At 32.6% G+C, this 23,526-nt stretch overlaps 1 protein-coding gene and 1 long non-coding RNA gene across 3 annotated transcripts in view; one reads left to right on the forward strand and one right to left on the reverse strand.

Moving 5' to 3' along the window:
- The window catches only part of LOC127728737 (uncharacterized), a 206,880-nt gene that overhangs the window by 62,937 nt on the left and 120,417 nt on the right, over nt 1–23,526 (reverse strand). The window contains exon 2 of one of the 2 annotated variants that reach the window (XR_007994342.1): nt 20,300–21,473. This is a non-coding gene — a long non-coding RNA (uncharacterized LOC127728737). The remainder of the gene's footprint in view (nt 1–20,299; nt 21,474–23,526) is intronic. The other variant, XR_007994343.1, reaches the window with a different exon arrangement.
- The window catches only part of LOC127728699 (cytochrome P450 3A24-like), a 65,471-nt gene that overhangs the window by 30,584 nt on the left and 11,361 nt on the right, over nt 1–23,526 (forward strand). Inside the window, exons 6-9 of the mRNA XM_052236332.1 lie at nt 398–486; nt 9,455–9,603; nt 11,533–11,657; nt 13,149–13,257. Coding sequence (XP_052092292.1) covers nt 398–486; nt 9,455–9,603; nt 11,533–11,657; nt 13,149–13,257 — 472 coding nt within the window. The remainder of the gene's footprint in view (nt 1–397; nt 487–9,454; nt 9,604–11,532; nt 11,658–13,148; nt 13,258–23,526) is intronic.

A 23,526-nucleotide genomic window follows, 5' to 3' on the forward strand; every position in this document is an offset into this window, starting at 1 on the left:
ATAGCTGGTATGGCGATCGTAAGTGGGTGTGTTGAGGCTGCAGTAGTTGTATGTAACTTTCTGTCCGATAACAGTTTTCTCGTTAAGACGTTATTGAATAGTTGACATATCCTTATGAAATTTCAACAGAAGGTTTCTTGCATGAAACAAATGGTGGTAAGGATATAAGGGCTTTTGATCGTTCTTGTTACTGCGAGGGAATTGTACAGATCACTTGCTTTTAGGAAATAAAAAGAAGAATTGGTGTACCAATTATTGTTTTCTTGCCTTTTTACAAAATATTGTAAAATTTTCATTGATTTACAATGATGTCAAGTTTTCTCTTTCATCGTGGGAAATGGTACAACTGACTGCCACTTTAAATACCAAAATTATAATGTATGTATATTTTTCTCAGATGACGCCATTACTTCAGAGATGTGTTAATGACATGGTTGAAAAAATGAAGAAAGATACAGAAAATGGAGAAGTAGTGGATGTGTGCAAGTAAGAGAAAATCTAATACGATTAGTAATGGAAACCCTTAAGATAATGTTAATGTCAATCCACAAGGTAGCCAGGGCAAACAGTTTTACTCTTGTCCACCTTATCTTCATTCATTTTTTTATGCCCCCGTGACAAAATGTCAAACACATAATGGAGGTGTGCATGGCCACAGGATTTTGATTTCTTTTAAATATTCTGAAAATGACAGGTAGTTGGACTTAGTCATTTTTTTTGGTACTAGCTGCATAAAGAGATCATGGTTTGTCCGGCTATCTCCTCCTACAGTTTTGGAGATACAATTTGAATATTTTGTAGGATGTTCAAACACATAATGGAGGTGTGCATGGCCACAGGATTTTGATTTTTTTTTTCAAATATTCTGAAAATGACAGGTAGTTGGACTAAGTCATTTTTTTGGTCAGACGGGGACAGCGTAACAAATTCAAGTTGTATGCCAACATCACTGTTTGTCAAATCTAAAATATGTGGAACTATACTTATGCAAATGGCAGAGCAGAAAAGGAGGGGGGGATTGTCCATATCTAGTTTAGATATAAGGTTGTACACCTTTGTCCTACACAATGATAAGTTATAAAAAAGATGAAATATTGTTCATTGTACTTCTCATCAGTTTTATTTTTAGTATGTAGTTGCATTATAATGTTAAGATGAGTCACAAATCTGATTCAGTTAATCTTTTGAAGGAATTATGACCTTCAAAAACTAAAATAAGAACATTACACATTTCATAAATTTCAACTGTTAAATATATATCGGTGAATGTTGCATTAAAATATCTTTAGTGGTGGAGTTGGTATTATGTTCAAGTTATCTTACTTTTGATTTTTAAAAAAATGGTGCTTGGATAAAAATTTTCTTGAAAATTGTATTTTTTGAAACCTTTTTGTACTTGCTTTTATAAAATTTCCTAAAATTGCAATTGTACATGTATGTAATGATTTTTGGTTGGCAATATTGATGTGTGAGAAGTCGGATAATAAGGTAATAGGCCGTACACATTTATTTACACAGAATAATGGCCCTTTCCATCCAAAAGTTGGTGAATCATCAATGGATTTTTATCAGAGAAACATCCTCTAGCTTAGTCGGATATTACTGTCATGTCTTTAGATATATGTGTAGTGTTTTGTGGACTGTTGTGTGTCTCATGTAATAGTTGGGATACTACTGTCATGTCTTTAGATATATGTGAAGTGTTTTGTGGACTGTTATTTGTCCCATGTAATAGTTGGGATTTTACTGTCATGTCTTTAGATATATGTGTAGTGTTTTGTGGACTGTTATTTGTCCCATGTAATAGTTGGGATTTTACTGTCATGTCTATAGATATATGTACAGTGTTTTGTGGACTGTTGTTTGTCCCATGTAATAGTTGGGATATTACTGTCATGTCTTTAGATATATGTACAGTGTTTTGTGGACTGTTGTTTGTCCCATGTAATAGTTGGGATATTACTGTCATGTCTTTAGATATATGTGTAGTGTTTTGTGGACTGTTATTTGTCCCATGTTATAGTTGGGATATTACTGTCATGTCTTTAGATATATGTGTAGTGTTTTGTGGACTGTTATTTGTCCCATGTAATAGTTGGGATACTACTGTCATGTCTTTAGATATATGTGTAGTGATTTGTGGACTGTTATTTGTCCCATGTTATAGTTGGGATATTACTGTCATGTCTATAGTAATATGTGTAGTGTTTTGTGGACTGTTGTTTGTCCCATGTTATAGTTGGGATATTACTGTCATGTCTTTAGATATATGTGTAGTGATTTGTGGACTGTTATTTGTCCAATGTTATAGTTGGGATATTACTGTCATGTCTATAGTAATATGTGTAGTGTTTTGTGGACTGTTGTTTGTCCCATGTTATAGTTGGGATATTACTGTCATGTCTTTAGATATATGTGTAGTGATTTGTGGACTGTTATTTGTCCAATGTTATAGTTGGGATATTACTGTCATGACTTTAGATATATGTGTAGTGTTTTGTGGACTGTTATTTGTCCCATGTTATAGTTGGGATATTACTGTCATGTCTATAGTAATATGTGTAGTGTTTTGTGGACTGTTGTTTGTCCCATGTTATAGTTGGGATATTACTGTCATGTCTTTAGATATATGTGTAGTGTTTTGTGGACTGTTATTTGTCCCATGTAATAGTTGGGATACTACTGTCATGTCTATAGATGTATGTGTAGTGTTTTGTGGACTATGGTTTGTCCCATGTAATAGTTGGGATATTACTGTCATGTCTTTAGGTATATGTGTAGTGTTTTGTGGACTGTTATTTGTCCCATGTAATAGTTGGGATACTACTGTCATGTCTATAGATATATGTGTAGTGATTTGTGGACTGTTGTTTGTCCCATGTTAAAGTTGGGATATTACTGTCATGTCTATAGTAATATGTGTAGTGTTTTGTGGACTGTTGTGTGTCTCATGTAATAGTTGAATTGGGACACTACTGCCATGTGTTTAGATATATGTGTAGTGTTTTGTAGATTTTTATTTGTCCCATGTAATAGTTGGGATACTACTGTCATGTCTTTAGATATATGTACAGTGTTTTGTGGACTGTTGTTTGTCCCATGTTAAAGTTGGGATATTACTGTCATGTCTATAGTAATATGTGTAGTGTTTTGCGGACTGTTGTGTGTCTCATGTAATAGTTGAATTGGGACACTACTGCCATGTGTTTAGATATATGTGTAGTGTTTTGTAGATTTTTATTTGTCCCATGTAATAGTTGGGATACTACTGTCATGTCTTTAGATATATGTACAGTGTTTTGTGGACTGTTGTTTGTCCCATGTTAAAGTTGGGATATTACTGTCATGTCTATAGTAATATGTGTAGTGTTTTGTGGACTGTTATTTGTCCCATGTTATAGTTGGGATACTACTGTCATGTCTATAGATCTATATAAAGTGTTTTGTGGACTGTTGTTTGTCTCATGTTATAGTTGGGATACTACTGTCATGTCTTTAGATATATGTGTAGTGTTTTGTGGACTGTTGTGTGTCTCATGTAATAGTTGAATTGGGACACTACTGCCATGTGTTTAGATATATGTGTAGTGTTTTGTAGATTTTTATATGTCCCATGTAATAGTTGGGATACTACTGTCATGTCTTTAGATATATGTACAGTGTTTTGTGGACTGTTGTTTATCCCATGTTAAAGTTGGGATATTACTGTCATGTCTATAGTAATATGTGTAGTGTTTTGTGGACTGTTATTTGTCCCATGTTATAGTTGGGATACTACTGTCATGTCTATAGATCTATATAAAGTGTTTTGTGGACTGTTGTTTGTCTCATGTTATAGTTGGGATACTACTGTCATGTCTTTAGATATATGTGTAGTGTTTTGTGGACTGTTGTGTGTCTCATGTAATAGTTGAATTGGGACACTACTGCCATGTGTTTAGATATATGTGTAGTGTTTTGTAGATTTTTATTTGTCCCATGTAATAGTTGGGATACTACTGTCATGTCTTTAGATATATGTACAGTGTTTTGTGGACTGTTGTTTGTCCCATGTTAAAGTTGGAATATTACTGTCATGTCTATAGTAATATGTGTAGTGTTTTGTGGACTGTTATTTGTCCCATGTTATAGTTGGGATACTACTGTCATGTCTATAGATCTATGTAAAGTGTTTTGTGGACTGTTGTGTGTCTCATGTAATAGTTGAATTGGGACACTACTGCCATGTGTTTAGATATATGTGTAGTGTTTTGTAGATTTTTATTTGTCCCATGTAATAGTTGGGATACTACTGTCATGTCTATAGATCTATGTACAGTGTTTTGTGGACTGTTGTTTGTCCCATGTTATAGTTGGGATATTACTGTCATGTCTATAGTAATATGTGTAGTGTTTTGTGGACTGTTATTTGTCCCATGTTATAGTTGGGATATTACTGTCATGTCTATAGATATATGTGTAGTGATTTGTGGACTGTTATTTGTCCCATGTTATAGTTGGGATATTACTGTCATGTCTATAGTAATATGTGTAGTGTTTTGTGGACTGTTATTTGTCCTATGTAATAGTTGGGATATTACTGTCATGTCTATAGTAATATGTGTAGTGTTTTGTGGACTGTTATTTGTCCCATGTAATAGTTGGGATATTACTGTCATGTCTATAGTAATATGTGTAGTGTTTTGTGGACTGTTATTTGTCCCATGTAATAGTTGGTATACTACTGTCATGTCTTTAGATATATGTGTAGTGTTTTGTGGACTGTTGTTTGTCCCATGTAATAGTTGGGATATTACTGTCATGTCTATAGTAATATGTGTAGTGTTTTGTGGACTGTTGTTTGTCCCATGTAATAGTTGGGATATTACTGTCATGTCTATAGTAATATGTGTAGTGTTTTGTGGACTGTTGTTTGTCCCATGTAATAGTTGGAATAGTACTGTCATGTCTTTAGATATATGTGTAGTGTTTTGTGGACTGTTGTGTGTCTCATGTTATAGTCGGGACACTACTTTCATGTCTATAAATATATGTGTAGTGTTTTTTGGACTGTTATTTGTCTCATGTAATAGTTGGGATATTACTGTCATGTCTATAGTAATATGTGTAGTGTTTTGTAGATTTTTATTTGTCCCATGTAATAGTTGGGATACTACTGCCATGTCTATAGATATATGTAAAGTGTTTTGTGGACTGTTGTGTGTCTTATGTAATAGTTTGGATACTACCGTCATGTCTATAGACATATGTGTAGTGTTTTGTAGATTTTTATTTGTCCCATGTAATAGTTGGGATACTACTGTCATGTCTTTAGATATATGTACAGTGTTTTGTGGACTGTTGTTTGTCTCATGTAATAGTTGGGATATTACTGTCATGTCTTTAGATATATGTGTAGTGATTTGTGGACTGTTATTTGTCTCATGTAATAGTTGGGATATTACTGTCATGTCTATAGTAATATGTGTAGTGTTTTGTGGACTGTTGTTTGTCCCATGTAATAGTTGGGATATTACTGTCATGTCTATATACATATGGGTAGTGTTTTGTGGACTGTTGTGTGTCTCATGTTATAGTCGGGACACTACTTTCATGTCTATAAATATATGTGTTGTGTTTTTTGGACTGTTATTTTTCTTATGTAATAGTTGGGATATTACTGTCATGTCTATAGATGTATGTGTAGTGTTTTGTGGACTGTTATGTGTCTCATGTAATAGTTGGGATACTACTGTCATGTCTATAGATCTATGTAAAGTGTTTTGTGGACTGTTGTTTGTCTCATGTTATAGTTTGGATACTACTGTCATGTCTATAGACATATGTGTAGTGTTTTGTAGATTTTTATTTGTCCCATGTAATAGTTGGGATACTACTGTCATGTCTATAGATATATGTAAAGTGTTTTGTGGACTGTTGTGTGTCTCATGTAATATTTTGGATACTACCGTCATGTCTATAGACATATGTGTAGTGTTTTGTAGATTTTTATTTGTCCCATGTAATAGTTGGGATGCTACTGTCATGTCTATAGATATATGTAAAGTGTTTTGTGGACTGTTGTGTGTCTGATGTAATAGTTTGGATACTACCGTCATGTCTATAGACATATGTGTAGTGTTTTGTGGACTGTTGTGTGTCTGATGTAATAGTTGGGATACTACTGTCATGTCTATAGACATATGTGTAGTGTTTTGTAGATTTTTATTTGTCCCATGTAATAGTTGGGATGCTACTGTCATGTCTATAGATATATGTAAAGTGTTTTGTGGACTGTTGTGTGTCTGATGTAATAGTTTGGATACTACCGTCATGTCTATAGACATATGTGTAGTGTTTTGTAGATTTTTATTTGTCCCATGTAATAGTTGGGATACTACTGTCATGTCTTTAGATATATGTACAGTGTTTTGTGGACTGTTGTGTGTCTCATGTAATATTTTGGATACTACCGTCATGTCTATAGACATATGTGTAGTGTTTTGTAGATTTTTATTTGTCCCATGTAATAGTTGGGATGCTACTGTCATGTCTATAGATATATGTAAAGTGTTTTGTGGACTGTTGTGTGTCTGATGTAATAGTTTGGATACTACCGTCATGTCTATAGACATATGTGTAGTGTTTTGTAGATTTTTATTTGTCCCATGTAATAGTTGGGATACTACTGTCATGTCTTTAGATATATGTACAGTTTTTTGTGGACTGTTGTTTGTCCCATGTTAAAGTTGGGATATTACTGTCATGTCTATAGATATATGTAAAGTGTTTTGTGGACTGTTGTGTGTCTCATGTAATATTTTGGATACTACCGTCATGTCTATAGACATATGTGTAGTGTTTTGTAGATTTTTATTTGTCCCATGTAATAGTTGGGATGCTACTGTCATGTCTATAGATATATGTAAAGTGTTTTGTGGACTGTTGTGTGTCTCATGTAATAGTTTGGATACTACCGTCATGTCTATAGACATATGTGTAGTGTTTTGTAGATTTTTATTTGTCCCATGTAATAGTTGGGATACTACTGTCATGTCTTTAGATATATGTACAGTGTTTTGTGGACTGTTGTTTGTCCCATGTAATAGTTGGGATATTACTGTCATGTCTTTAGATATATGTGTAGTGTTTTGTGGACTGTTATTTGTCCCATGTAATAGTTGGGATATTACTGTCATGTCTTTAGATGTATGTGTAGTGTTTTATGGACTGTTATTTGTCCCATGTAATAGTTGGGATACTACTGTCATGTCTTTAGATATATGTGTAGTGTTTTGTGGACTATTGTTTGTCCCATGTAATAGTTGGGATATTACTGACATGTTTATAGTAATATGTGTAGTGTTTTGTGGACTATTGTTTGTCCCATGTAATAGTTGGGATATTACTGTCATGTCTTTAGATATATATGTAGTGATTTGTGGACCGTTATTTGTCCCATGTAATAGTTGGGATATTACTGTCATGTCTATATACATATGTGTAGTGTTTTTGGACATTGTGTTATCTGTCTATCTTCAACAGATGTTATTAAATTATTTCTTACTTTTGCATAGAGGGGGGATTTTATTGTATCATGATTGGGAGATGTTATTTTTTGAACATCAACACAGACAATAAACATATCTGTAGTCCGGCGGAAACCCAGTTAAAATTAAACAAAAGAAGAGAAAGTAAAAAAGGCCAAGATGGTAAAATTGAATTTTTTACATCTGTTTCTATGGGCTTTAAAATGATAATGAAGGATTGTATGCATCTTTTAAATGTGTTTTTACTTAAATTATGGTATGGAGCTTTAAGATATTTGTAAACTTTAAAATTGTAGACAAATTTTCAAAAAAACAGTCGATTGTGGTAGGTACAAATACATGTGGATCTTTTTTTGTGCATAAGCATAAATTCCGCCGAAAAAAATTCGAAAGAAAGATAATAGATATATCTTTTTAAAGCATTAATTTGCATCTCTGCCACCGATGACAGTTTTTTGGGAAAATAACCCCAAAATGGACAATAATTTCAATGAAATGAGAAAGTTGAGTACTACACCTTTTATGTTCAAGCAAGTTTGTGTTGACTATTATGTCTTGAAAAGGTATAAAAGAAAAAAAAATTGATACACCATCTCGCTTCAGATTCTATTATTTTTATATATTTAGGCTTTAGGTTGATATAATAACATTTAAAATTTACAGTACTAAAAATTAAATATATGGGTCAAGTGAAATACTTTCTAATGAGTCATAACAACTGTTACAACAAAGTAGGTGAGTTCAGATAACAAATTTTTACTAAAAGTACTTGACGACAGACTTTTCAAGTGGATCTTAAAAAAGCATAACTTCAAAAAAAACTTCGTTTTTTTTGTGTGTGTTATCTAGGGTAATTAATCTTTAACCTCTGAAAATTTTTAGTCTGCCCTTCCACGAAATATTTAATTAGAATTTTTTTAAATATTTTTGAACTTTCGAAAATTCCCCCTGACAAACGATCATACAATTGTTTAAATATAAAAAAAGAAGATGTGGTATGATTGCCAATGAGACAACTCTCCACAAGAGACCAAATGACACAGAAATTAACAACTATAGGTCACCGTACGGCCTTCAACAATGAGCAAAGCCCATACCGTACAGTCAGCTATAAAAGGCCCCGAAATGACAATGTAAAACAATTCAAACGAGAAAACTAACGGCCTAATTTATGTACAAAAAATGAACGAAAAAAAAATATGTAACACATAAACAAACGACAACCACTGAATAACAGGCTTTATTACAGGCCGAATAAAAGTTGACCAAATGCATCAAAGTACATTAAATGATGCTCAATAGCTAGTAGATATATTTGTCTTTTAAAATACAACTGGCAAATAAAGATCGTAATGGTGATATGTGGATAAATTGATCGGTTTTCATGAGCTAAATTGATGGTTCGTCATCACTACAATGGCTTCTATTTTTACGATTATAAAATGGGGAGATAATTTTGACGAAGTAGAATCCTGACTGTAGTGTTTTAACTCAAAAGATTTTTTTAAAGTTTTTAATCGAGTGTCTGATTGTCCAAAATCCCCATACAAGTAACCGAATTTAACTTCGTTATTCCAGTTGTGCGTGGCTACATGCCTCTTTGCATGGGTACTACTGACCGAAAGAAGTCTAGGGGATCATATTTCTATACCTTAATTAAGTAAACCCTTGTAATCCTTTATAAAATAAACATTCTTAAATACCGATATCTGATTAGCTAACCCTAAAGAAACCTGCTAAATTAAGGATGTACAATGAACAAATGTTATAATTACGTCTGTTTATATTATTATTTCTTACAAACCTATGACCAATATACTTATTTTAATATTACACACTCGATAAAAGTATATCTGATAGGTATTGCTGCGTTTGCCCATGTCATCGGCGTTAACACCGAAAATAAAAATTGCATTTTTCTGCAGATACTGTGGTTCGTTTTCAATGGATGTTATAGCCAGTACAGCTTTCGGTATGGACGTAGATGCCCAAAACAATCCAGATAATGCGTTTATCAAGAATGCGAAGAAAGCTTTTTCATCTGGGTTAAAAAATCCTATGGTTTTGTTTATTCGTGAGTAAATTAATCTTCAACCTCAATCCAACTTAATAGAAAAAAATTTTATTGTTGATTTATTGTCCACTTTATGAGACCAAAGTTGTATCTAGTAGACTTGTTAGAAATTGCAGAACACAACACATAGTTTCAAATGAAACATTTTGTTTCACCAAAGAGGTCTTTTACAGAGTTTATCCATGTGTATTCCGGTCGTTGCACTCCGATGGCGATTTCTTTGCGAGAATAGACTTGTTTGCACACCGATAACCTCCTTAAAAGAGCCTTTGTCATTGATAACTATAATTGATGATAATTAAGTAATAAAAAAATCATTTCATGTGGGGAAAATGGATGATAATATTGTCTACGAAATATCCTTTTACCTTTGAAATGGAACTTTTTAATGGATCGAAATTGACAAGTGTGGGAAGAGAAATAACCTTTTTATGCAAAAAAAATCATAATTTGCCGGTTTAATTACAGCATAGTATAAACTCTTTAAACCTTTGTCGTCAAGTTTAATGGAATTGAAATGGTGAATGTGCACAAATGTTGACGATAAGTTTAAACATTTGCTTAAGATCAACTAGTTCATAATATATAACATAATATATTTTAACAACAAAAAAATATGCACCAGCTTCATTTTTTTGGAGGTAAATTTCTATTACACATAACTTCTAAAGAAAGTGTTTGAAATTAGTTAAATATTGACACACTATTGCGAGGGTCAATGGCATCAAATTCTGCGAAAATTACGATTTTTTTAATGTTCAGTTTCTCAAAAAAAAAAAAACACATTTACAACCTCAAAACGAAAAGTTGCCAAATTTGTGAAAACTGAAAACAAGAAAATTTTAATTTCAGTGTTTAATCGATTTTTTTCTAGTGGCCTATCCTCAGACTTTTGATATCTGACTATTTTGGATGAAACCCACATTGTCGCCTTGAGACGAAAATTTCTGTTTAAAGCTGTCGATAAAGGAGAAGGTCCGGTAAAGGCTAATTTTGGCCTAAAATTTGAAGTTCATCTGATGAGAGATTTTTTACTTTTTTTAAACACTTAAGGGTCTACTTCAGTCGATTCAATTAATTTATGAAAAGTATTTGAACTGATTTGGTCTTTAAAGATGCTCAAATTCAAACTTTAATATGAAAAAATCTATCAAATATGCTCTTAAACGTCATTTTTGGGTGGTTTTTGTCTAAAATGTAAGTGGCCGCATTCGTGTTCGGTCTCAACCTTTAAATATGTTATGTATTATCATCAAATACAACATATATTAAAATATTAAGACTGAACACAAGGGCGGTTCCATTTTTGACAAAACCCGTCTAAAAATTTGCACAAATGCTAAAATTGTGAAGATTTCAGTAATTTTGCACGAGTTAATGATGCTAGTACATGATGCATGTGTATTGCATTGTCAAAAACAGTCCATATTTATGTAACAAAAGTATTCTACTTTCCAATGAATAGCTAAAAGTTTACATTTTTAAGAAATTTGTAAAATGCTATATTTTGGGGCCAAAAAGGGGTCTTACCGAGCCAAATCCTTTCAAGGTCATACTTTAAACATACTAGAGTTTTACAAATTTTTACTGAAAACAGGAAATTATAAAACTACTATATGTGGGAAGAAGTAGAACGTTATTTATCTTATCGGGCATAATTACTAACCATCAATTGTCTATGTATGCATTTGTTTTTAGTAAAAACTGGTTTTGCCTTTGAACCTGTTTTCATATAACTAACATTTTGTGACTTTTTATGATTACATAGTTAGGATAAAACTATTTTACAAATCTAGGTTTCAAACAAGTAAACAAAATAACATTAATGTAGCACTTTTGATGTTTACTTGCTCAAGTACCTTTTTCGATCGTCTACCTCTAAGTTCTCTTACTTGTGATTCATCATATTTATTCTTTAATTAATTTCAGTATTTTTCCCTTTCACGAGAAGAATACTTTCATACTTTAAATTATCAACTTTAAGCAAAGAAATGGCGACCTTTTTTCACTCTGCTGTCAACACTGTTATTGAAGAAAGAAAGTCGGAGAGCACGGTAGGTCGAATTACTGTTGTTGAAGAAAGAAATTCAGAGAGCACGGTAGGTCGAATTACTGTTATTGAAGAAAGAAAGTTGGAGAGCACGGTAGGTTTTGAATTAGCATGCCTTTGAATTACTGCTATTGAAGTAAGAAAGTTGGAAATCACAGAGGGTTTTGAATTATTGTTATTGAAGAAGGAAAGTCCGATGATATCACGGTTGTTTTTGAATTACTGTTATTGAAGAAAGAAAATCGGAAAGCACGGTCTGTTTTGAATTACTGTTATTGAAGAAAGAAAGTCTGAAACCACGGTAGGTTTCGAATTACTGTTATTGAAGAAAGAAAGTTGGAAACACAGTAGGTTTTGAATGACTGTTATTGAAGAAAGAAAGTCGGAAAGCACGATAGGTTTCGAATTACTGTTATTGAAGAAAAAAAGTCGCAAACCACGGTAGGTTTCGAATAACTGTTATTGAAGAAAGAACGTCGGAGAACACGGTAAGTTTCATATTACTGTTATTGATGAAAGAAAATTGGAAAGCACGGTATGTTTTGAATTACTTTTATTAAAGAAAGAAAGTCGGAAAGCACGGTAGATTTAGAAATTATACATGTATGTTTTACACGAATATTATGACTTATTTTTTGCGTGCAGTAACTATCCTAAACTAAATCAATAAAACATTTTAACTGTAAGAGTCAATTGTCATTATTAAAATTATCTTAGTTGTACCACTAACAATGTCATGTTGCAGCAGTATCTGAAATTGAGGTTTGAAATATGACATTGCACCCCTTATGTCAATTTAGTTTATTCACATTATGCAACATTTTTAAAGGGGGAAAATACCAATAATTTCTTTGGCAATATAAATTGCATTTTTCTTTTGATGTTTTGATGAAATAATTTGCTTAAAAAGTGTGGTCCATTATCTGCAATTTGATGTTGTACCATACTTTGATAACTCAACATGAAACCCAACTAGAATCTGAGAGGAAGTAGGTGGAGATTAGCTACGGTACAACATGTTCATTTTGGTTTTATCATATACAGTATCAATTGGGTTTTGTCAATCAAATTTGACAAGGCACAGACCATTATTTTTTTTTTGTGGGGGGGGGGGGGGAAGGGACATTTTTTGTTCTTGGATAAATTGGATGATTTGTCCCAGAAAAAGAACAACCTCCCTCTTTGCATCACTCCTTTCATCAATGATGACAGAGTAGTGTACATTTGACATGGGATAATGAAAGAGATTTGATGACTTCGCATGCATCTAATTGGGGGTTGGCAATAAATATTACAGCTAGACAAGGCCATGATCATAAGGATCATGAAAAGTACGAAAATTGGTCACACAGATTATGCTGTCATTATTTTTTTATATTATTTTGGTAAAAAAATAAAGTGTAGGCACGTACCTATAGTGCCTAAAAGCATCTATGCCACTGCTGAATAAGCAAATACATAGTCGTTAAGAAAATCAAGCGAACTTTTATTTCAGAAAAGACAAGACTTATTAGGACTAATGTTAAACGCACATACAGACAAAGAAATAAGTGAAGAACATATAGAATTGTCATCTACAACTCTAAAGGATTTCAAGAAAAGACGTGAGTACATTCATTCATAAGTTTATATTCTAAAAGATAAAAGTTTTTATAAAAGGAGATATGGGGTTCACATGAACGATACAGAAACCTTTCGGACTTAAAACTTAAAGACATTTAAATGTCACTCAACGTACGATTTTCAACAACAGACGGTGTTTATATTACTTTACAAGTTCTAATCCGTCTGATTAAATAAGAAGTTCTGAATAACGAAGACTGTCATGACTTTAGATATGCACCTGAACATGTGACGGGGTCGAACTTCTTTTCTATACCCCCGCCATAGCGGAGGGGGCTTTAAGTTTTACCCTTGTCCGTCTGTCCTTCTGTACGTCTGTCCGTCCCGCAATTGGTTTCCGTTCTCTAACTTTAGTTTGCCTCAACCAAATGTATGAAACTTATACACATTGCTTAATACCACAAAACTCAGATCAAGTATGAATTTAGGGAGCGTCAACTTTACCGTTCTTGTGTTTCTGTCCCTTTATAACGTTAAATGCCAGAGGGGGCATCATATGTGTCCCATGGACACACTCCCCATTTATTTTTATACGCCTGTTTACGGGACGTATTATTGTTTACCGTTGTCCGTCGTCTACATGTCGGACAATAACTAAAAACGTTTTAACCAATTTGCATGAAACTTTGGTGAATTGTTTATATCTATTGACGTGAGCTCCCTTTTTTTTGGATAAATTTTAGATTTTAAGTTTCCGAGTTATTGGGTTTTATTCATTAAAAAAGGGGGATTTTCCAGTTTTTGGACAATAACTCAAAAATACTTTCAGCAGTTCTCATGAAACTTTGTTGAATTGTTAATATCTATTAAGATAACCTCCCTTTAGTTTTTTTAAAATTTCTGATATGATATTGAGAACTTTATTCTTTGAAAAAGCGACGGGCGTATCATGAACTCATGGCGCAGCTGTTTAATTAAAGATATCAACGCTTTCCACTTTATAATTTAGAAAAGCACTCTTAAAATGTACAATCATGAGTATGCGATAGAAATAAGTTCAAGAAAAGCACTTTATATTATATTAACGGAACAAAAGGTTACAAAAACTTGAGTACTAACAAAAATGAAGAAATCTGTAATTTGTCACATTTTCAAAGGACTTGTATCTATACATGAACACTTTCTTTTAGACATGTGCCTGACAATATACGGCGTGAATCTTAAATAAAAGACATAACCTTACAATCATTATAGTATGTGCATATTGTAGAGTTTCTTCATTCTTTTTGTATTCATAGTTTTATAGCATGAGTGAGATGGTGATACGGTAATCACTTTCCCGGGGATATGCATTCGTCTGGATGCGTTCTTTTGTCAGTTTGAATTTTATTTTGAAATGGAGAATCTTATTTCAATAATGTGTTTATATTATAAGAGATGAGAAGTTTGTTTAGCAACCATAACCATATATTTAGGGTGATAGTCTATTAGTTTGTAGGCACCATACAGCTCAAGTCTTCCGTCCAATTATCACTAATAATATACAATACTCCACTAAGGTGAGTGGGAACCCCGAATTAAAGAACCGTGTTAAAATTCAAGGTAACATCATTGATTAAGAGGAAGAAGTCCACAGGCATCGCATATAAGCTGCCTGGCACTAACTTATAAAATTTGTAACAATTGCATGTGCTTGACTTGCTTTTAATATCAATTTCAACACTCTTTAAAGCTTGTGGGCATCGCTGAAATGATCACTCGCATCTAACCTCCTCAGATTGCATAGCCTTATTCATTTAAAGAGTTCGAATTGTAATTTATGTCAAGACCTGAAATCAAAGTCAGGGCCACCTATTAGCATTTATAAGAAATAAAACCATTCTGATTATTTCCGGTTGCAAGGGATACTTTGCTTTGCAGATTCCTACATATTTTTAGATACCAAAGAAATGGGACTGCCATGTCAAAAAGACATATTGCTTGACCCCTCAGCAAAGTCAGGAGATCAGCCTGAGATTAGTTTCCAGCGAATGAAAATTGGAATTCATGTTATTCACATTTTCCTTTTCATAAACTGAATTTGTAATTGGGCCAAATGCATTTGAACGGTGGGAAAAAAATATATATATAAAGTTTGATTACACTAAGTGTTTTTAAATAATTTTCACCTGTTATCAGATGACAAAGCATCTGGTAAATATCTTATCACACAATTATAATTGGAGTGACAGATTTATTTGAAAATTTTCTATTTTCTAAGTGTTGATGATGATAAGATCTGTAGGACAGTATAAATTAGACATTTTGAAGATAGTTACAGATAATTTGCTGTACAATACTCTCATAAATTTTATAGATTTTTAATAGATATTATATTAATGATAAATGACATTTTGGATTTTTTTTCTTCTATTGTTTGAAGAATTTTGTGGTAGGTTTGTTTTGTTATTCTGTATAAACTTATTTTCTGAATGCTATATATTTTTGTTTGATGAAGCGAACTCCTTCAAAAATAAGCTTAGTTTGTCTATTAATAAACATCTATTTAGATTTCTGATTTTGGGGCCAGTTTTCAAGTTGGTCCAAATCGGGGTCCAAAATTATACTGTGTTTGATTTCAACACGAATTGAATATATATAGGGTTCTTTGAAATGCTGAATCTAAACCTGTATTTGTTTTCATTATTAATTAGATAATACCACATTGAATTCCAAAAGGGTCCTAAATTAAACTTTTGTTTGATTTCATCAAAAATTGAATTCTTGGGGTTCTTTGATATGCTGATTCTAACAATATACTTAGATTTTGGATATTGGACCATAATAGGAAACGTCTGATTTCAAATTTTTCAGTTCTTTGAACACATTCACTTTGTGTCACAAACCTAGATGCTGTGTCAAATATTCAATCACAATCCAAATTCAGAGCTGTTTTAAGCTCAAATGTTGTGTCCATACTTGCTCAACTGTTCAGGGTTCGACCTCTGCAGGAAAATCCGGTTTCCTGTCACTCTGACAGCCTCTTGTTATGAACTAATTCTTAAATGGTAGGTTATTATAGACCAAATACCTGAATGGTAGATTATTGTAAACAAGTTATTGCAGACTTAACAACTGAACTATATAATTGTTATAATTTTAATTTGCTTTTAAAAATTCGCTGTACAATACTCTTATAGAGTAAAGCTCACATTTGATTCAGTAAAGTCAGTGTTTTTTTTCAATGATGTCGTGAATAAAGAGCTTATGTAGGATTTAATAATGTCCCCCATGGACGGACATTATTTTATAGTAAATACTGTTCATGGACAATATTTACTTATTAAAATGTGTCCCGGACACAATTTCCCATGGAAATATGTCCTGAGGTATGAAAAAGTGTCCATGAACATGGACATTATTTAATAATATAATTCTGTCCAGGTGGACATTTTTTCACAGGACATTGTCCACCAGGTCATTTTTTCATATGATTAAAGTATTCAATGATATTAAATGATATCCATTGCCTTGTTATTACTGGACGTATTTTAACCTATAATTGCTAACTTTTAATACATTGTTACTTTGACAGAGAGTTATCTCATTGGCACTCATATCATCCTTATCTTCTTATTTATATTTTTTAATATATATACATGTATAATGATTTAAATTCAAATAAGTAACAGATGCAGTTCAGTATTATTTTCCTTTGAGGACACAATTTAGTAACAATTACTACGAAAAATTGTCCTGTGGGTGGCCCATATTTCATAACTTTTGCTGTAAAATTCTGTCTTTTTAGGGGACAATATTTCATTGAAATGGACATTATTTAATACCAAAACTCTATATTTTCTTCTGCCTTCTCCTCATAATATATATAGTCAAGTTCTTCACATTTTATTTTATACTTTACATACTTCCTTCTTATTGTTCTTTCATTGTCATTAGCATTACCTGGTCATCTCTTAGAACTTAAATTTCTCTATATTCATTTCCATCCATTATTTGTTTGTTTATAATAATCAATTTCTAATCAATCTTTCTGATTTTATTAAAATTCAAGAATAGTAAAATGACCTTTATATTACTTCCCTTGGAGGACACAATTTAATTACCAACTACTATGAAAACTTGTCCTGTGGGTGGTCACAATTTCATAACTTTTGCAGTAAAATTCTGTCCACTTGGGGGACAATATTTCATGGCAATGGACATAATTTAATACCAAAATTCTTTGAAAAACTGTCCAGGTGGACACTTTTTTACAGGACACTATTATGTCTCACACTTAAGACTATTGGAAATATTGGCTTATGGTTGCCATTATTAAAGTACTCTGAAGTGGTTCACGGACTCTATTACCTTGTTTATCATGCTCGCCCCCCCCCCCCCCCCCGAAAAAAAATCGGGAACCTATAGTCATCACTTTGTTCGTCTTTTTCTCTGTTTGTCTGAAACAGATGGTTTTCGGATACAACATTGAGTATTCCTTGCTCAATCGACATAAAACTACCAATTAAAGGTCACCGAACGGTCTTTAACAACTCAAACAATAACACCATTTATCTTAAAAAAGAAAAATGTATATCAAAAGTTCTCGCAATTGCTGAAAGCAAGTTCAAAACCAATTTAAACTAAATAAAAGTTCTTCAAAACTAATATTTTGAACTCTTAAAATGGAAATGAATGTTTTCTTTCAATAATTGTGCAGTCGGAACCATCAGTTGGTAGATACAGCTTTTCACTTATCTAATGTGATATCAATAACGCACATATACAAACGAAAATTGTTCATGTACATTAAACGTAATATGAAGAAATTCGAGGTGTAAGGGAATAAATGTGCAGTCGGGACCATCAGTTGGTAGTGACAGCTTTTCACTTATCTAATGTGATATCAATAACGCACAAATACAAACGAAAATTGTTCATGTACATTAAACGTAATATGAAGAAATTCGAGGTGTAAGGGTTTGTAGTGACAGCTTTTCACTTATCTAATGTGATATCAATAACGCACATATACAAACGAAAATTGTTCATGTACATTAAACGTAATATGAAGAAATTCGAGGTGTAAGGGAGTGAACGGTAAACTATTACATGTCCCTTTACCAAAATGGGGATGCAGTTATATTCAACTGTCACAACCAGAATGATAGATAAAATGGGAGGTCATTGTTTGTATTCTTGAGAAATGTTAACTTCATGACGAAAGGTAATTGACGTTCTAGCTCACCAGGCCCGAAGGGCCCCATTTGAGCTTATGCCACCACTTGGCATCCGTCGTCGTTTGTCGTCGTCGTCGTCGTCGTCGTAAACTATTTCAAGAATCTTCTCCTCTTAAACTACTGGGCCAAATACCTTCAAACTTTAAGTGAATGTTCTGTAGGGTATCTAGTTTATAAATTGTATCCGAAGTTTTGATCCATAGACAAACATGGCCGCCATGCCATGGCTAAAAATAGAACATAGGGGTCAAGTGCAATTTTTGGCCAATATCTCAAAAACTAAAAGAAACAAGCATTTTTACAGTTTCCAGACAATAACTTGTGTTCAAGTGTATGGATCTCTCTGAAATTTTACTGCAAGGTACCAAACCACAAAGGGAAGGCTGGTATTGAGTTTGGGGGTGATGAATCATAAGGGGGTTCAAAAAATTGGGGGGGGTTCCTTTTTTTTCTTTTTTTTTTTCTTTCAAATTTCCATTTTAAGATGGTTATTTTTGATTTATATATAAAAGCAAATAATAATGATATTGTTTGATTTCATCAAAAATTGAAATATTGGGGTTCTTTGATATGCTGAATCTAACCGTGTATTTAGATTCTTAATTTTTGGTCCCGTTTTCAAATTGGTCTACATTAAGGTCCAAAGGGTCCAAAATTAAACTTAGTTTGATTTTAACAAAAAATGAATTCTTGAGGTTCTTTGATACGCTGAATCTAACCGTATATGTATTTAGATTTTGGATATTGGACCATAATAGGTAAATTAAAAAATTGTAAGTTCTTAGACCTCATTCATTCTGTGTCAGAAACCTATGCTGTGTCAAATATTTAATCACAATCCAAATTCAGAGCTGTATCAAGCTTGAATGTTGTGTCCATACTTGCCCCGACTGTTCAGGGTTCGACCTCTGCGGTCGTATTAATCTGCGCCCAGCGGAGCATTTTATTGGTTATTATCTTGAATATTATTGAAGATAAATATAAACTGTAAACAGCAAAAATGTTCAGCAAAGTAAAATCTACAAAAATGTTCTTATTGTCAATTGACCCCTTAAAGAGTTATTGCCATTTAAAGACAATTTTACACAATTTGTTCATCATGTTTGCTAACATTTAAAATTCTTCTCCTTTGAAACTGCTGGGTCTAATACTTCTAAACTTTAACTGAATGTTCCTTAGGGTAACTGGTTTATAAATGTATCCGAAGTTTTTATCCATTAACAAACATGGCCGCCATGGCTAAAAATAGAACATAGGGGTCAAATGCAGTTTTTGGCTTTTATCTCAAAAACTATAGCAGTTAGAGTAAAAAATTATATCACAAAAATACTGAACTCCGAGGAAAATTCAAAACGGGAAACCCCTAATCAAACGGTAAAATCAAAAGCACAAACACATCAAAGGAATGGACAAAGTGACATGGAGTTAAAGTGATGAATAAGTCAAAATCTATCTGCTATCTGCTTTTCAGACCAATTGGACCACCTATTGTAGGGTTACTGTCCGAAATGGTTTATTTTTACTGTTTTTATACGACCGCCCAAACCGTTCAGGAATTAGGGGCCAAAAAGGGTCTAAAACAAGCGTTTTCATACAATAACTTGTGTTTAAGTGTATTGATGTCTCTTAAATTGTACCACATTTTACAAAAAGAAAAAGGGGAGGCAATTTTTTTTCCACAAGATTTAAGAAATTAAAATGAAAATTTCTTCAAATATTATTTTTTTTGGAAAAGGGGGGAGGGTTAAAAAAAATTTTGGGGGGGGCAAAATTTTTTGTTCTCAAGATATTAGAAATTGTCAATTTCCAAAGAAAAATTTTGGGTCACAATTTATTTTGCTAATTCTTTGTATATAATTCAGACCTGTATCAAGCGCGAATATTGTGTCCATTTTTGCCCCAACTGTTCAGGGTTAGTCCTCTGCGGTCGTATCCAGCTGCGCTAGGCGAAGCAGTTTATTGGTTATTATCTTTGATATTATAATAGATAGAGAGAAAGTGTGAATGTCAAATATGTTCAGCTAAGTAGGATCTACGAATAAGTCAAATGATCAAAATAGTCGATTGACTCCTTAACGAGTTATTGACCTTGAAACGTTTATTTTTTACATTTTTTCGTGCAAGTCTGTTACTTTTTATACGCCCGTTTACGGGACGTATTATGGTATACCGTTGTCCGTCTGTCCGTCCGTCCGTCCGTCCGTCTGTCCGTCCGTCGTCAACATGTCAGACATTAACTCAAAAACGCTTTAACCAATTTGCATAAAACTTTGGTGAATTTTTTATATCTATTGACGTGAGCTCCCTTTTGTTTTTTATAAATTTTAGATTTTACGTTTCCTAGTTATCGGGTTTTATTCATTAAAAAAAGGGGGATTTTCCAGTTTCCGGACAATAACTCAAGAATGCTTTCACCAACTTGCAAGAAATTGTGGTGAATTGTTTATATCTATTGACCTATTGACATGAGCTCATAGAAATATTCATAGAAAAAGGGGGATTTTCCAGTTTTCGTACAAAAAATCAAAAATACTTTCAGCAGTTCTTATGAAACTTTGGTGAATTGTTTATATCTATTAATGTAAGCTCCGTTTAACATTTTATAAATTTTACATTTTACATTTCTGAGTTATGGGGTTTTATTCATTAAAAAAGGGGGATTTTCCAGTTTTCGGACAATAACTCAAAAATGCTGTCAGCAATTCTCATGAAACTTTGGTGAATTGTTTATATCTATTGATGTAAGCTCCCTTTACACTTTCATAAATTTCTAATATGTCATTGAGAATTAATTGAACTTTATTTGTTTATAGTCTGACAACAGATTTACTAAGTATTGCGCAACAGCACAGTGTATTGCACAACAGCAAGAAATCTTTAATTGAATATAAATTCAATTCATATAACCAATTTCAAGTTCTTTGACTACATTTATTCAAAAACCTATATTATGTCAAATATTTAATACAATCCAAATTCAGACCTGTATCAAGCTTGAAGATTGTGTCCATTTTTGCCCCAACTGTTCAGGGTTGGACCTCTGCGGGCGTATCCAGCTGCGCTCAGCGAAGCAGTTTATTAAAAAATCTTCTACTCTGAAACTACTTGGCCAAATACTTCCAAACTTTAACAGGATGTTCCTGAGGGTATCTAGTTTGTAAAATGTATCCGAAGTTTTGATCCATCAACAAACATGGCCGCCATGGCTAAAATAGAACATAGGGGACAAAAGCAGTTTTTAACTGGTTTTTAGAAGGAAAAATCGGTTATTGATTTGGGGATGTACGGCTCAGGCGGGCGGGCGGCTGCCAAACAGTGTCCGTTCATTAACATGAAACCGCTTTGACGAAATTTTAGATATGTTGTTTCCTGTGACTAAAGGAAGGTCAAGATCAATTTTCACGATTGTAGCTTTTCTCGTTGTTGAGTTATAGCCCTTTCCCAAGAATTCAATTTTTGATGTATTATTCCATTTCTATAACAAAGGGAAATAAGTCATTTTTTAAAAGACTTTTAAAAAACATTGTATCAATGATAAATGATATTTTGGATTTTTTTTCTTTTCCTTGGTAAATTGTTTGAAGAATTTTGTGGTAGGTTTGTTTGTTATTCTGTATAAACTAATTTTCTGAATGCTATATATATAATTTTTTTTGATGAAGTGAACTCCTTTAATTAGATAATAATCTATTTTTATTAAAGGATATATTTCATTACATTACATTGTGAAGATAAAGTTGTTGACATTGATAGATAAGTTGCAGATCAGTATTAGTTTGTGACAAATGAAAGAAAAAAATATTTGAAACTATTAATTATATTTGATTATAATTTGAAAATAGATATACATTGTGTAACATCATATCTAATTTTAGAGGGTTAAATCATATCCAATTTTAGAGAACTATGTTTGCTTTATTAGTTAAACCATATTTCTGTTCAAAGGGAAATAACTCAAACTTATTCCATGAACCAGTAATGATAAATTAAGTATATGGATTCTGTTCAATTAATTTTAGTCATTAGTTGTCAAAATTTCTTAATAACTATTTTCTTTAAGTCATGTGTGTTATGAAGGTAGATGTCACAGTTGTTATGTGGTTTTTTATTTTTGTTGTGTGTGTTAATGTTTAGTTTTTACATGATCCTGTTTGGGGGTTCAGATTTGCAAATATCATTTTCATTATTAATTAAATAATAATCTATTTTAAATATTCAATCGCAATCCAAATTCAGAACTGTATTAAGCTTAAATGTTGTGTCCATACTTGCTCAACTGATCAGGGTTCGACCTCTGCAGGAAAATCCGGTTTGCTGTCACTCGACAGCCTCTTGTTTTCTTATATCTCAAAAACTACAGCAGTTAGAGCAAGAGTGATAGTAGTGGAGTGACAAATCAAGAAAAAGGTGCTTATTTTACGACTTTAATGGACCGGCATAACTGCAGGCTAAAAACGATTTTTTTGCAAAGCCAATACCTTAAGCTAACTTTTTTGCCCGGTCGTAGACATTTTCTGCGGTGCAGTTTTTTACAAAATGGAAAGAAAAATGACATTTGGATTTTTTTTTCAAATTTCAACATGGGAAAAAATTAGAATTTTGTTACTTTGTTTTTGTCTTTTCACATATGATTTTGCATTTTATACATAGTTTAAGTGTTTATTCATATTGTAAAACTAGAATTCCTTAAATTTTTTCTTAATTTTGTCCATTTTCACTCAGTTTAACAAAAGTACACTCTGTATTATTTTAACGAAGAGGTTACAACATTTGTAAATTTAGATTACATCGATAATTTCATGACTTTCCGAATTAAAATGTTATTAAACTTCCTATTGTAAAGTTTTGACGCCATTCCTAATAAGTATTTCTAATAAATTAACTTTTATGAGGAATTTTAACATTGCATTATAGTTCAATGACTTTGATTTGGACCTCCTCGTTATTCTGATGCTCATGGAAAGATTGTAGTAATGCTTCTGAACTTCCTGCCGACAAACTGTGAAAGGTCCTGTCAATAGCAGAATGCATATTTGCTTTAAACAAAAATATGTTTACCCCATTTCATCTTGGTTTGGCACTACAATTACA

This window comes from Mytilus californianus, unplaced genomic scaffold (assembly GCF_021869535.1).
Source record: "Mytilus californianus isolate M0D057914Y unplaced genomic scaffold, xbMytCali1.0.p SCAF_2, whole genome shotgun sequence".
Taxonomy (NCBI): Eukaryota; Metazoa; Mollusca; class Bivalvia; order Mytilida; family Mytilidae; genus Mytilus; species Mytilus californianus.